The 11,511-nt window shown below is 44.2% G+C and overlaps 1 protein-coding gene across 1 annotated transcript; it reads right to left on the bottom strand.

Annotated features, from left to right (window-relative positions):
• Positions 1-7,054: 7,054 nt before the first annotated feature.
• Positions 7,055-8,162, bottom strand: LOC107276982 (uncharacterized). The gene has a single exon (XM_015755569.3). It carries the CDS (start codon positions 8,022-8,024, stop codon positions 7,200-7,202), a length of 825 nt encoding a protein of 274 aa, XP_015611055.1. The 5' UTR covers positions 8,025-8,162; the 3' UTR covers positions 7,055-7,199.
• Between the last annotated feature and the right edge of the window lie 3,349 nt (positions 8,163-11,511).

Genomic DNA, 11,511 nt, shown 5'->3' with positions numbered 1-11,511 from the left:
ACTTCTACTTCTCTCTTCTGGCATACACATATGCCAGTCGTTTCTCTCTCTCTTTTTTTCCTTTTTTGCAAAAAGAAAAAAAAAACCCTTCTAATGGAGTTTAAAGTTTACCTTTTAAATTTTGCAAAGGAATTTTCTATATACTTGGTTGTTCCTAGGGTTAAGTAATTTTACAATTTAAAAGTTTGATTTCGGAAATGATTTTAGGTGACTTTTACACTTGCCTTCTTAGCCTTTTTAAAAAAAGAAAAAAAAGACAGGTAACCCCTAAAATTATTTCTAAAATGAAGTTCATAATACAATACATAGTTTTGGGTTATATACAATACACAACCAAAATATAACCAATCTCTACTATTATAAAAATTGAAGACGTTTTTGTCAAAGATTTTCGTACGTCATGCGACTCCTTACCGAACTCGGCATGCGTATATTTGGCATATCTGTCATCGTATTCGTCATCCTATTTTTCTCTGTATGTTGTCGATAAGATTGGATTTTATTTCCACCAACGCCCGCAATCAGCGAGACTCAACAATTAGGACAAGGCGACAAGCCATACCAACCATGTCCGATCCGTGAAACCCATAGCATTAACAGTTCATCCAAATTAATATCCTAAAACTGTTTTTTGGGTTGCTTAACACATCACACTCAACCCAATCGATCGTCAATTGGGAGCCGTCACCCACTGACCTGCCTAAATTATGTTGTTGTGCTCATGACGCCGTTGTCGCCCTCCCTCGATGTGTGTAGTTGCTGATTTTCTTTAGTGCAAACCATGCATTGACAATCCTCGATGAAATGCCAAAAAAAGGCATATCTTTTAATCTCAAAGTTGTAGGGCCTCATCTTTTCGCTTATGTTTATGCTTATCATCCAAAATTTGCTTTTATTCCCTCCCTACTCATAAAGGAAGTCATTTAGGATTGAGACACGGTCTCTAAAACACAACTTTTACGTCTTATTTCTATAAAAATATTTATTGAAAAGTGATATATGTATACTTTTACGAAAGTATCTTTCAAGACAAATCTATTCATATAATTTTTTACATTTTCAAAATCAACAACTTGAGAGTTGTTCATGATTTATATTCTCAAGGTTTGACTTAAACATTGTTCTAGACGACTTCCTTTTACGAGTACGGAGGGAGTACATCGCTAAAAACGCGTATATAAAAGTTTTATTCACAAATTACTTTTCGTTTGAAAATATGTTGTTTCGCTTATTCCGCGAATAAGCAAAACGATGGCTCCGGTAGATGATTGCCACTCACTGTGATAGAATTTATATATTTGTTGGACATTGCATATATTTGTTGCTATTACTTTTTACAAAAATAAAAGTTGCAGCACCTTGCCTGCAATGGTGTTTTTTTTACACCTCCTGTGACACTGTTTAGATGTCTCTTGCGATGTTGCCATGTCCCATAATCAATTAATGGAATATAATGGAAAAAAGAAAATGTAATAAAACTTGTCTCTACATCTAAACCACGTGTACATAGCTAAACTAATGAAACTAATTCTTAATGAACAATAATTATGGTATTTACAGATTTCACAATTTTACGTGGATCGATTTCTTTTAAGTGGTTATTAGAGTAATAGGATTTCTTCCCAATTAAACAAACTGAGAAGCAGGAAATAAAGAGAAACAAGGATAAAACTTTACAAACATCCAAATATAAAAGAGACAAGCATGTAATCAAGAGAAAAGTTGTTAGCGAAAAAGTGTATGATCTATTGTATTTTGCTCTACACAATACATTTTGAATCACGGGACGTACTCCCATAAAAGGAGAGTTTTATCGGTGTCAGGGTTATGGATACCACATACCTAATAGTAGTTGACTAAATCTCGGCAGGATCCACCACATACCATGTCCTATACGGAAACAACCTGTGAATATAGGAGGAGTTCCGGATAAGAAAAGACAACCAGAGTTTTACATGGAAACGACAAGGACTACTCGGATTGTATCCATATTGGTTTCCCTAGTTTTACTTGGACAAGGGGACACCTATGGGTATAAATACAAGACCCCCTAGGAGGAGAGGGGACATGGAACAATAGATTAATACACAAGATCAACATACAAGCCAACATACGCCAAGACAAAACGCCGGATATCGACTTCAGGGATAAGCACGGCTAGTCCCCTATGGTGTCTCCGGATATTGTCAGGAGAGACGAAAGCGCTATCTTTGATCTCGCCGGGCACGAACTCGAGGAGGAAGACTACCTTGTTGTCGACTTTGAATCAGACCTTCAGACCGCCATGTCGACAACAGTTAGATAGGCTACCCCAAATATTATACTGGTGTGTTTATGGTGAATAAGAGCAATACCGGCTTCGGCCAACAGGATGTAGGGTTATTACCTGACAATTCAGGGGCCCGGACCTGTATAAAAATCCCTGTCTCCGTCTCTTTTACCTCAGTCTCGCGTATATCCTAGTACCAACGATCCCCATACTATGCAAATACCGGAATCGTGACATCAAACGTTGGCAGTGGCGCGCCAGGTAGGGGACTTTGGTGCTTCAGGATTTCGACGAGATGGGTTTAAGAGATGGATTCTCCAACAACAAGCTACTCGATAACTTCGGTTATGGGGAGATCTAACCCGACCGGAGTATGTCGTCCAACAAGATCGGAACCATCATCGTCAAATATTTGATCCGGCGAGATCGACCAAGCTTCATCAAGTCATCGCCGCCGTGGAGAATCTTCAGTATCGGCAGCTTCCGAAACCGATCCAATATCAATTCCTCCTTGTGCACGACATCAATTGGTGTGAGGTATTGGCTGGCTGCGCACAGGCCGGACACGACGCCGATTCCCACCAACCAATATACCTCGATGCATGCCACATGAAATTCTCCGAGAACAGGCGCCGCTGCGTCGCCAACTTGCCGTGTGCTAGCCGGAATTGGTCAACCAAGCGTGCTTGCCTAACCATGTCACATACACATGCCTAGACACATGTATGCATGCGACAGGTGGCATTGCTCTTCCAAGACAACAAGATATTGACGTCCAGGTCTATTGCATGCATACATATATCTTCTATTGACAGTATGTCGGGCATGCAAATCAAGGTATTTAGTAGATTGATTTTTTAAATTAATCTACTAATTTCGTAGATACATCCGGCATGTATCTACAAAGGTACTCAATATTTTATATACAATTTGTCGTGTCTATTTTTAGATCATACAACATTGTCAGATCTAAAATTTATTATGTTTACCTAGAGCATGTCTTTTATACAATATCTATTGTGCAAGTGTCCCCGATGTTAAATCGACTACGGTTTAACGTTGGGGGCTCGCTCTATTTCCTTATGTATAAATCATGCTTGTTTACGGTTTACATAATGCCTGATATTTACATCTGCTCGTTATATCCTGATAATACTAGAAGATCCATGCAGTTTTTTGAGTACATACTCGATATTTTCTGCTATATGTCTTGCCTTCTAGGAAATATTTTTCAGGAACAATTGAGCACTCGAGTGGGTTGTGGTCAAGTGCACCCCATTATCGAGAATGTTCTCGACAAATGCGAAGTCGTCGCGCCCAACCTACCAACGAAGACCGACGACCTATCTCATAGCGCCAACCATGGCTGGGCTATTCGAGAAAAGGTTGTTAGCGGACAAATTCTCGTGAATGTTGTCGGCTTGATCACCCGACATAATTGCGAGCGGACATCCGGATATACTATAAGTTGGGTATGTGAGTCATGCTGGCCACATGAGATGCACATGTAACAAACCAACTTTAGCGCCCCTATAGGTGATTGAGAGATTCCTACTCCTGGTTCTCAAACCAGTAGGACGTAGTGATCTCTCTCGCCTCACTTCTAGTGGTCGAGTTACGACTACTACCTGGTCCTCGACCAGCGGTGTAGCGATTCTCCCACTATTTCCACTTGAAGTGGTCAAGTTACGATTACTATCTGGTCCTCGACCAGCGGTGTAACGATTCTCCCACTATATCTACTTCAAGTGGTCGAGTTACGACTACTACCTGGTCCTCGACCAGAGGTGTAGCGATTCTCCCATTACCTTTATTTCAACAAAGTTGATATCAGGTACACAATATCGCCAAGTGTTTTACCCAGAGATCCCTTACCACGATGACACCCAGCGTTGAAACCTATCCTAATATCTCTTTACGCCATCTTGACAAGGCCTCCAAGGAACCTAAAGGAACTTCGGCTGGGGACGCCTAGAGCCGATAAGGCCTTGTCGGATCCTAAAGAGACAAAAGACCATGTAAGATCTGGTCGTGTAAGAGTTCTCACTGTGCGTATTAACCAAGCCATGTAATCGGAAATTGGGTTTTCCAACTTCATGGCTGGGGGCTAGAATCAGTGCTTGTTCAACCGAGGCAGGTCAAGGGTCTAAGAGCTTTATCTTCCGAGAACGTTTCTTCGACGATAAGGCTGGGGGCTAGGGAGAGTGTGTATGACTCAACAAACTGACTGATCGAAGTCGGTAAGAGAGAAGACGCTCATATACAAAACATTGGTCTGTAAATTTAATTCATTTTCAGTTTTCTATACATATTATAACATGTCACCCTTTGAGCGTTCGCTCGGGGGCTATTTCTATCTAATATTCTTTTCTGAGTATTGATTTCAGGAAAATTCTATTCGACATTGACGAAGACTCCATGTCTCTATGGTTCTACACCAAGATCAACTAAAGCGAGTACGACAAATGTTGACAAGGCTTCGTCGCAGGCTCTGCGCCTTCTCGATCACTCGAGAACGGTTGGTGGATCTCGACAAGGAATACAGAATGAATAAATGGTGTACCCGCCGAGATAAAATTTCTTGACTTCAATCCAAATTCTCGATTACAGCAAGACGGGAGAATTAGTCGTATGCTCTGTACTTTCTTGGTTGATGTCGGAGATTGACTCAGACAAACCCTCTAGGTGCCCGCACGAGGCTGATAAGGGAAGTCTAACGTTATCTCTGAACTCATCGAGAACGGTCACATGAGCTCGATAACAATTACTCCAAGGTCTGCGCGCGGTTGAGAATATGAATTCGTTCATTTGCATCGAAGTCGGGGGCTACTGTCAGGGTTATGGATACCACATACCTAATAGTAGTTGACTAAATCTCAGCAGGACCCACCACATACCATGTCCTATACGGAAACAACCTGCGGATATAGGAGGAGTTCCGGATAAGGAAAGACAACCAGAGTTCTACATGGAAACGACAAGGACTACTCGGATTGTATCCATATTGGTTTCCCTAGTTCTACTTGGACAAGAGGACACATATGGGTATAAATACAAGACCCCCTAGGAGGAGAGGGGACATGGAACAATAGATCAATACACAAGATCAACATACAAGGCAACATACGCCAAGACAAGACGCCGGATATCGACTTCAGGGATAAGTACGGTTAGTCCCCTACGGTGTCTCCGGATACTGTTAGGAGAGACGAAAGCGCTATCTTTGATCTCGCCGGGCACGAACTCGAGGAGGAAGACTACCCTGTTGTCGACTACGAGTCAGACCTTCAGACCGCCATGTCGACAACAGTTAGATAGGCTACCCCAAATATTATACTGGTGTGATTATGGTGAATAAGAGCAATACCAGCTTCGGTCAACAGGATGTAGGGTTATTACCTGACAATTCAGGGGCCCGAACCTGTATAAAAATCCTTGTCTCCGTCTCTTTTACCTCAGTCTCGCGTATATCCTAATACCAACGATCCTCATTCTATGCAAATACCGGAATCGCGACATTAAACGTCGACAATCGGTCCACCCACTTCTGGAGTAATTTCCTTCACGCATCAGCCCACTTGCGTGTAGTAAAAAAAAACACTCCATCTGATGCATCCGAAAATCATGTGGAAACATGTCTTTCTTAGATCACATTGCAACGCATAAACAAATTGCTAGTCCATGAAAAAGAAAGGAATTCTAGGGTTAGGAGTCACGCAAGATGGATATGTGTTTGGCTGTCAGCATCGCACCTGGCTTGCACAAGTAATGCAATGAATCAATTATGTGATTATTATCAGGGCATGGCTCAGTTCGTGCAATACTCCTAAGGGAACACATGAATTTTGGCCTTTGCTTCGTCCAATGCAGCATGCTTTTTCTCATGTTTGTGCATGCAACTGGAAGTAGGATCACCGTTCCACACACCAAGTCACTCCTTATTTGTCTTATGCCATCTCGGTTCCATCCTATTGATCTCCTCATGCTCCTCTATTGAGATGACATGGCTGTTATTCGGGACTAGAATAAAACTTTAGCTATGCTCATCATCCAGCGAACACATGTCAAATACAAGTAACGCACAAATATATACATTTAACAAATTCAAGCATGGATCAAATTCACTTGTAACTAAAACAAGTCTATATATAATCTAATTAAATATGAGTCTAATAAAAAGTGATTATGCTACAGTTCTTTCTATAACATTAGCTGCAACAACAGATAATCCCAGCAATAATCTAAGCTGCCCTCCGTCAATGACTGAACATACCAGCAGGAAATACTATAAACTCAAGTTTGAAATTTAAAATCAAGAGTGTTGCATATATTCTTGAAATGTCAGGTGTGTGTATGTTTATAATATAGAAAAGAGGAAATTTTGAATAGGAGAGGCACATTCGTAAGGAAGAGCAAAAAAGAGAGAAGGGAGGGATTGAAAAAAAGAACATGTCACTCATCGTCTCAGCTCAAAGCTGGTGAATCCATGTCGGCAGCCATCGGAGACCAAAAGCCTTCTCCTGAGAATGTGCATGATCCAAGCTTTAGCACCATTTCCCAATTTGTGTGGCATAGCTCTCTGATAACTAAATATGTGTAAATGAATTCATTGTTTTTTCCTAACTTAAAAATTCAGTGAAAAATGCACGGTACCCGGTCCGTTTTCATATTTGAAGAATTCGAGTTCCATACCATTTTGACAATTTCTTTGCAAACAGCATTAGCGTTGGAGCTAAGACTACACTACCCAGGCACCATTCAATTATCACAAACGAAATACACATCTGAACATGAATTCTTCTCAACTACTAATATGAAGTGAACCATCCAATTAATGATTCAACTGGACAAAATATTTCTTCAGATTTCTGAGAAGTTCACTGATACATTCGTTGCTGACCTATGTACATGTGAATCCAACAGCCACGAATCACCGGCCCAAATCAACGGTCTTCCGATCTCCGGCCATCTCCGGCGACCTCCACCCGCTGCTCCGGCGACCAGCGGCAGCCGAGGTCATCTTCCTCTCCGTCTTCTCCGTTGCCGCTGCCCGGAGCTCGTCCAGCTCCCTCGTCAGCCTCTCGTTCTCCCTCCTCGTCTTCTCCACCGTCGTCGTCGTCGTCTCCTCGGCGGTGCTCGCCGGCGGTGGCGGTGGCCGCCTCTCGACCGTTACCTTGCCAAGAACCAAGAACGGCAGCCTCCGCAGCGCCAGCGCCGCCGCGCCCTCCTCCCCGCCGGCGGTCACCTCGGCGGGAATCCTCACGCCCCACCTGACGCTCACCGCCGCCGCGCCGCCGCGCACCGGGATGGCGCTCCTCATCGTCACCTCCGACGCCGCCGAAGCCGAAGAACCTGAGCCACCTCCGCCTCCGGCGGCGGCGGAGTCGAACCGCTTGCGCACGGCGAAGTCGCCCAGCGAAGGCTTGAGGGCGAGCGAGAAGGAGACGGCGCCGGCGGTGTTGACCTCGACGGCCATGGTGATGGCCGAGGCGGCGGCGCCGGAGGAGGAGGGGGAGCCGCCGGGGCCGGAGCCAAGGACGACGGCGAGGGAGAGCGGCGAGGTGGCGCGGTTGGGCGCGTAGGAGAGGCGGATGGAAGGGAGCGCCGGCGCGGCGGTGGCGAGGGAGAGGCGGAGGTTGGCGGGGTCGCCGGCGGTGAGGGAGGCGACGGCGGGCACGGAGAAGAGCGCCACGGGGAGCTTCGCGCGCAGCAGCGGCGCCGCCCCGTCCTCCCGGAGCTTCACCGAGGCCTTCATGGCTCCGTGGCCGAGCGGCGCATCGCCGGACGCTGCACGCGGACGCCGGCGACGAGGCGAGGCGAGGCGAGGGAAAGAAGAGGAAGAGGTTTGAGTGACACGTGGCGTTAGCGCTGCCTCTAGTGAGGATTACGTGGAGGGTGAGCTTTGCATGGCCACTGCTCATGGCCTCGCCCGATGACGTGGAGAAAAATCCAGAAAATAGTTTTTTTTTTCGAAATTGTTAGAAAAATTTTCGCCAGTTTTTTTTCCTCCAAAACTTTTATATTTGTGACCATCGTATTATATTAAGATTTGTGCATAAAGAAAAAAAATATTGCTACAATGAAATTTTCATGTAGGTCACGCGTAATATCTCGGTATTAGCCAACGAAACCACAATTAAATACAGGTTTTTATATAAAAGTTATATGATATTTATAGTGATATAGTATAGTCACAGGGCAATTATACTATATCGTATTTGAAAGTTTTTTCTTTACAATCTTGAGGTAGATTTTTAGATACTTTCTTTTTTTTCTGCTGGTTAACTCTTTTTTAAACATGGTATAAATGCAAGTGGTCATAATGTGTGCTCATCATATAATCATATGAACATCTTTAAAAGATTAGACCAGTATATTTTAATATTGACGAACTTATCATTGACGCTGTCAGGTTATGGATACCATATACCTAATAGTAGTTGACTAAATCTCGGCAGGATCCACTACATATCATGTCTTATACGGAAACTGACATCGAGGGAGTTCCGGATAAAGAAAGACAACCAGAGTTCTAAAAATAAAAACGACAAGGACTACTCGGATTGTATCCATATTGGTTTCTCTAGTTCTACTTGAACAAGGGGACACCTATGGGAATAAATACAGGGCCCCTTAGGAGGAAAGGGGGGACAAGACAATCAACACCCAACACAGGATCAACACCCAACACAATCAACATAGAAGCCTACATACGCCAAAACACGCCGCCGGATATCGACTTTAGGGATAAGCACGGTTAGTACCCTACGGTGTCTCCGGATACTGTTAGGAGAGACGAAAGCGCTATCTCTGATCTCGCCGGGCACGGATTCGAGGTGGAAGGCTACCCTGTTGTCGACTACGAGTCAGATCGTCAGACCGCCATGTCGACAATAGTTAGATAGGCTACCCCAAATATTGTACTGATGTGATTATCATGAATAAGAGCAATACCGGCTTCGGCCAACAGGATGTAGGGTTATTACCTGACCGTCCAGGGGCCCGAACCTGTATAAAAATCTCTGTCTCCATCTCTTTTACCTCAGTCTTGCGTATATCCTAGCACCGACGATCCCCATACCATGCAAATACCAGAATTGCGACATCAAACATCGACAGTGGCGCGCCAGGTAGGGGCACTTTGGTGCTTTAGGATTTCGACGAGATAGGTTCAAGAGATGGATTCTCGAACAACAAGCTACTCGATGACTTCAGCTGAGGGGGAGATCCAACCTAACCAGATCGGAACCATCATCGTCATCGACAACTTGGTCTATCGAGATCATCCAAGCCTCAAGCTCCGCGGCGTACCAAAAGATGTCAGATCGCATGATATCGAACGAGTATGCAACAAGGTAATTGGTAGATTGGTTTTTTAAATTGATCTACTAATTTCGTAAATACATCCGGCATGTATCTACAAAGGTACGCAATATTTTATCTGCAATTTATCGTACCTATTCAGATCATACAGTATTGTCAGATCTATAATTTATTATGTTTACCCAGAGCATGTTCTTTATACAATAATATCTGTTGCACGGGTGTCCCTGATGTTAAATCGACTACGATCTAACGCTGGGGGCTCGCTCTGTCTTCTTCTGTATAAATCATGCTTATTTACGGTTTACATAATGCCCTGACATTTACATCTGCTTGTTATGTCCTGATAATACTAGAAGATCCATGCAGTTTTTTGAGTACATACTCGATATTATCTGCTATATGTCTTGCCTTCTAGAAAATATTTTTCAGGAACAATTGAACACTCGAGTAGGTTGTAGTCGAGTACACTCTATTATCGAGAACATTCTCGACAAATGTGGAGTTATCGCACCCGACCTACCAACGAAGACCGACGACCTATCTCATAGCACCGGCCATGGCTGGACTACTCGAGAAAAGGTTGTTAACGGATAATTCCTCACGAACGTCGTTGGCTTGATCACCCGATATGGTTGCGAACGGACATCCGAATATGCTACAAGTTGGGTGTGTGAGTCATGCTGGCTACATGATATGCACATGTAATAAACCAACTTTAGCGCCCCTATAGGTGATTAAAAAACTCCTACTTCTGGTTCTCGAACCAGTAAAACATAGTGATTTCTCTCGCCTCACTTTAAGTGGTCGAGTCATGACTACTGCCTGGTCCTCGACCAGCGATGTAGCGTTTCTCCCACTACTTCCACTTTAAGTGGTCGAGTGACGACTACTGCCTGGTCCTCGACCAGCGATGTAGCGTTTCTCCCACCACTTCCACTTTAAGTGGTCGAGTCACGACTACTGCCTGGTCCTCGACCAGCGATGTAGCGTTTCTCCCACTAATTCCACTTTAAGTGGTCGAGTTACGACTACTGCCTGGTCCTCGACCAGCGATGTAGCGATTCTCCCATTACCCCTGCTTCAACAAAGTTGATATCAGGTGCACAAGATCGCCAAGTGTTTTACCCAGAGATCCCTTACCCAGATGACACCTAGCGTTGAAACCTATCCTACTGTCCCTTTACGCCGTCTTGACAAGGCCTCCGAGGAACCTGAGGGAACTTCGGCTGGGGACGCCCAGAGCCGATAAGGCCTTGTCGGATCCTGAAGAGACGAAAGACCATGTAAGATCTAGTCGTGTAAGAGTTCTCGCCGTGCGTATTAACCAAGCCGTGTAATCGGAAATGGATTTTCCAACTTCACGGCTGGGGGCTAGGATCAGTGCTTGTTCAACCGAGGCAGGTCAAAGGTCTAAGAGCCTTATCTTCTTAGAATGATTCTCCGACGACAAGGCTGGGGGCTAGGGAGAGTGTATGACTCTACAAACTGACTGATCGGAGTCGGTAAGAGAGAAGACGCTCATATACAAAGCACTGGCCTGTACATTCAATTCACTAGTCTGTCATATTATAACATGTCACCCTTTGAGCATTCGCTCGGGGACTATTTCTATCTAATATTCTTTTCTGAGTATTGATTTCAGGAAAATTCTATTCGACATTATCGAAGACTCCATGTCTCTATGGTTCTACACCAAGATCGACTAAGGCGAGTACGACAAATGTCGACAAGGCTCCGTCGCAGACTCTACGCCTTCTTGATCACTCGAGAACGGTTGCTGGATCTCGACAAGGAATACGGAATGAAGAGATGGTGTACCCGCCGAGATAAAATTTCTTGACTTCAATCCAAATTCTCGATTACAGCAAGACGGGAGACTTAGTCGTACGCTCTGTACTTTCTCGGTCGACATCAGA

The sequence above is a fragment of the Oryza sativa genome, chromosome 9 (assembly GCF_034140825.1).
Source record: "Oryza sativa Japonica Group chromosome 9, ASM3414082v1".
NCBI classification, from domain to species: Eukaryota; Viridiplantae; Streptophyta; class Magnoliopsida; order Poales; family Poaceae; genus Oryza; species Oryza sativa.
The sequence above is the reverse complement of the archived record's forward strand: the minus strand, read 5'-3'. Positions and strand labels throughout refer to the sequence as shown.

What these genes read in the sequence shown, in the direction of transcription:
- LOC107276982 (XM_015755569.3), bottom strand. Translation starts at nt 8,024, where the DNA reads ATGAAGGCCTCGGTGAAGCTCCGGGAGGACGGGGCGGCGCCGCTGCTG.